The following is a 4279-nucleotide window of genomic DNA, read 5'->3' as shown; positions in this document are numbered from 1 at the left end:
CTGATGCAGCTGGCCTTGTGCTAGGGGTCATGGGGACACTATCACATGTTAGAAACACCTCTGAGCTCAAGGAGCTCAGCCATGGAGGGATAGAGACCCAAAGCTGGACAAATTACAGCAGTGTGTTGTGAGTACGGGCAGTAGAAGGTGGAGAAGCACTGTGTCTGAGCAGGACAAATGGTGGACTAATTAACCCTTCCTCAGGGAGTCAAGAAAGGTGAAATTGATCTGGTTCTTCTCTCACCACAGTATCTATGCTTGGAGCTGATTCCTCTTCAACACATGACAGAACAGCAACACCCTGTTCTGTGCTGCCGGGAACACCATCCCTTCTCTACACCCCTGCCAAGTCTTCGGAAAGACCCACTCTATCTCATCTCCAGCGATGTGAGATTGCCCTGAGGACTCACTCATTTCTGGAAAATGTAAGATCTAAGAATGTTCCTAGTTTAAAAAAATATATTAAATCACACCAAAATTGATTTAGGGAATGCCACAGCTAAGTGCTTACATGCCAGTAGTTTTCCTAGGACTGTGTGTGTGTGTGTGTGTGTGTGTGTGTGTGTGTGTGTATAATGTAGTGTCTCCCTCCCATCCCATGAGCAAGGCCTTCTCTCTTTTGAGAATGGAAGAAGGACAGCTGGTCATAAGAATTTAGTGTTTTGCTAATAGTCTCAACAAAATCAGGAAGGGGCTTAAGTTGTTCCAAGTTCCACAAGTTAGTGTTCCTGCCCCAACCACCTTCCCCTCCCACCATTCCATACTCTCAACATCCAAAGATTTGGTACAAATCAAAGATGTTTTTTTTTTTTTAAGCATGTGTTTTTGTCTTCCAGAATATCCAAGGTGACAATTAAGCAGATAAAGTAATCCTGCCTCATGTACACAAACAACACCCTTTCTCTCCTGACTGCCCTGCCTTATCAGGCGAGCTACCTCTTCTTGGCTGTCCCACTGGAGTTGTAACACCACATGCCTACTTCAGCTGCTTCGCTGGAGTAACTCAACAGTGGGAATTTGGCTCTGTGGCAGCAGCTGCAAAGTGTTGTGACAGAGCAGGAATCCCAGCAGCCCCGCTCCTACTTACTCTTTCAACATGACGTGCTTGCCTTTCTCTGCCTCCTTCCTCAGGTTCCTCACCAACACATCTCCATACTGGCCAACGATGGGGAACATCTACGCACAAAATACACCACCTGAAGTTAAATCTGAGAATCAAGTCCTAAAATGATGTGGCTTTCACAAGCATGGAACAATGATTTGTAATAACAAATCTTATCGTGTCTCTTGTAGGACATGAAAAGACCATTTTTAGGAGGCCCGAATTCAGCAGACTACCCCTTAGAGATGGACTATGATCTTATTTTCTATCAGCCCCCAATGTATTCCTTAACTTTCTAATTGAAACTCTTCTTCTCTTACCTCCTTGAGCTTTCCGCTAGTGAAGGTTGGAGATAGCAATGTTCGTATTCTCTTCCATTCTTCATCCTCAGACAAAGAGATTGTGCGTTTCATAAATCCCGTTGGACCAAAAGACTAGAGTCAAAGAAAAACACAATTTGCCCTACATAAGTTTTGGAGGTCTCAAAGATTGTGGAAAATTTGTTAAACAGGCAGAAATTATTCAACAAATATTAAGTGATTATCAACCTAGTAGTAGGCCCTATGGTGGGTGATTAACAGATATTTATCCAAAATCCCTAGCCTCCCACAAGGCTGAGGACACATCCAGCCACCTGATGTGCTTTGTAGCCTTTATACTGTATCTCCTTTTCAACATAAATGTGGTATGGGAAAATCTGTCAGGGAAACTACTCCTCCAGGGGAATACACAGGATTAACACTTAGTACATTCTCCTCAGCTGCGTAGAGTAGAATTGAATTGGTGGAAGGCAGCCAGATACCCTGGCAAGCCACATGTTACCTCACACCAGTTCTGCCTGTACATATATCCACAGCATGAGAAACTCGAAAAATTGATGTCTTGATATGGTGATTAAAAAAAACAAAACATTGTAGTTAACACTAAAAAGATTGGGAATCTATTTGCTCTTGTGAAGAAGTGATGCAGTAACATGGAAATCTCTTCCCCCTGTATTTTCACCAAAGGGACATAAGGAAAAAGGCAGAAATAATTCTATTTCTCATCTTGGGATGGGCCTAGTAAGCCAACCAATTTGAATATTTCTTCCATTTTCCAAAACTGTATTTTGTTTTAAAATGGACATCTACATGGCTAAAGTTAACAACTTAGGGAACAACAGATGTTGGCGAGGATGCAGAGAAAGGGAGCCCTCTTACACTGTTGGTGGAAATGCAAACTGGTGCAGTCACTCTGGAAAACAGTATGAAGGTTCCTCAAAAATTTTAAAATAGAGCTACACTACAACCCAGCCATTGGACTACTAGGTATTTATCAGAAGGATACAAACATAGTGAGTTGAAGGGACACATGCACCCCAATGTTTATAGCAGCAATGTCCACAACTGCCAAAACACTGAAAGAGCCCAGATGTCCATGACAGATGAATGGATAATGAAGACTTGATACACGTATACACACACACACACACTCTCTCACGATGGAATATTACTCAGCCATCAAAAAGAATGAAATCTTGCTGTTTGCAACAACATGGATGGAACTGGAGGCTATTACGCTAAACAAAATAAGTCAGTCAGAGAAAGACAAATACCATATGATTTTATGTGGAATTTAAGAAACAAAACGGGGCACTTGGGTGGCTCAGGTCATCATCCCAGGGTCCTGGGATTGAGTCCCGCGTAAGGCTCCCTGCTCAGTGGGGAGCCTGCTTCTCCATCTCCCTCTGATGCTCCCCCTGCCTGTGCTCTCTCACTCTCTCTCTCTGTCAAATAAATAAATAAAATCTTAAAAAACAAAACAGATGAACATAGGAGAAGGGAAGGAAAAATAAAATAAGAGAGAAACAGAGAGAGGCATTCTTAACTATTGGGAACAAACTGAAAGTTGCTGGTGGGGAGGGGGTAAGGGGATGGGGAACTAGGTGATGGGCATTAAGGAGGGCACTTCATGTAATAAGCACTGGGTGTTGTATGCAACTATTGCATCACTGAATTCTACCTCTGAAACTAATAACACAGTATATGTTAATTAAATTGAATTTAAATTTTAAAAATATTTAAAATTTTATTTATTTGTCAGACAGAGAGAGAGAAAACTCAAGCAGGGGGAATGGCAGGAAGAGGGAAAAGCAGGCTCCCCACTGAGCAAGGAGCCCAATGCAGAACTGGATCCCAGGACTCCAGGATCATGACATGAGCCAAAGGCAGATGCTCAACTGACTGAGCCACCCAGGCGTCCCCCCCAAAAAATTTTTAATTACAATAAAATGAAAATTTAAAAATACATTGGATACCTCTAATACCATTACGTGATAAAAACTCACAAACTAGGAAGAGAGGAACAGTTCCTCAACTTAAGAATGAGTTTCTAAAAAAACTTACAAATAACATCTCATCAGTGAGGAAAGACTGATATTATTTCGCTAAGATGATGGAACAGACACGCCAGTCTCTCTCATCCCACAAACAACAATTAGAAAGCTATCCACAAACAAAAATAGGCCTAAGAGCTTAGGAGTCCATTTAAGAAGCTTCAACAACACAGTGGAGAAAACTCCTGAGAATAACTGTACAAGAAAAGTAAGGAGAAAATTTCATCACCCCATGCCCCAGACCAGCACTGCTCAGCACCAAGAGGACACTCCCTGACCTGAGATATGTCCCCTTCCTGGGGAACAGCAAAAGGGTGAGCAACCATTAGCCTCAGCCATTCGGGGCATGGCACAAATGACCTGTTTTGGTTTCAAACCTCCCACAGACTGGCATGGCTGACACACCTAGACACAGCCAGGAACAAAGAAGGGCAGGACTACCAGTATCAGCCACGTGACATGAGTGACCATGTTTCTCTGTGTCCTGCTCTTCAGAAGTCTCGAGCAGGCTTTGCTGCAGAGGAACCCACAGCCAGCCCAGCACTGTGCACCCTCTAAGAGTTTGCTGCTGATCGTCCCAGAGGTTTTCACATTTGCAGACTCCAGCTGCCTGAGTCCTGCTGTGGCCCATCTGCACTCACTGGAGTTGCCTCAGCCAGCACCACTGCCAACACGGTGAGTCCCAGAATCTACACCACGAGCCAGTCTTGGCCTCTGTAACTGAGCATATGGACAACACCAGCCCAGGCCCCAGCAGCTTTCAGGTGCCTGAGGCCAGGCCTGGCTCCTGTCACCGCACTGCA

General features: G+C 43.8%; 1 protein-coding gene across 1 annotated transcript in view; it reads right to left on the bottom strand.

Annotated features, from left to right (window-relative positions):
- LOC100472647 (cytochrome P450 3A12-like) overlaps positions 1-4279 on the bottom strand; it is a 47290-nt gene that overhangs the window by 10588 nt on the left and 32423 nt on the right. Inside the window, 2 exon segments of the mRNA XM_034669529.1 lie at positions 1088-1176; positions 1423-1536. Coding sequence (XP_034525420.1) covers positions 1088-1176; positions 1423-1536 — 203 coding nt within the window.

Source organism: Ailuropoda melanoleuca, chromosome 10 (genome assembly GCF_002007445.2).
Source record: "Ailuropoda melanoleuca isolate Jingjing chromosome 10, ASM200744v2, whole genome shotgun sequence".
Lineage (NCBI taxonomy): Eukaryota > Metazoa > Chordata > Mammalia > Carnivora > Ursidae > Ailuropoda > Ailuropoda melanoleuca.
Note: the sequence above shows the minus strand (reverse complement) of the source record. Positions and strands in the feature narration are given on the sequence as shown.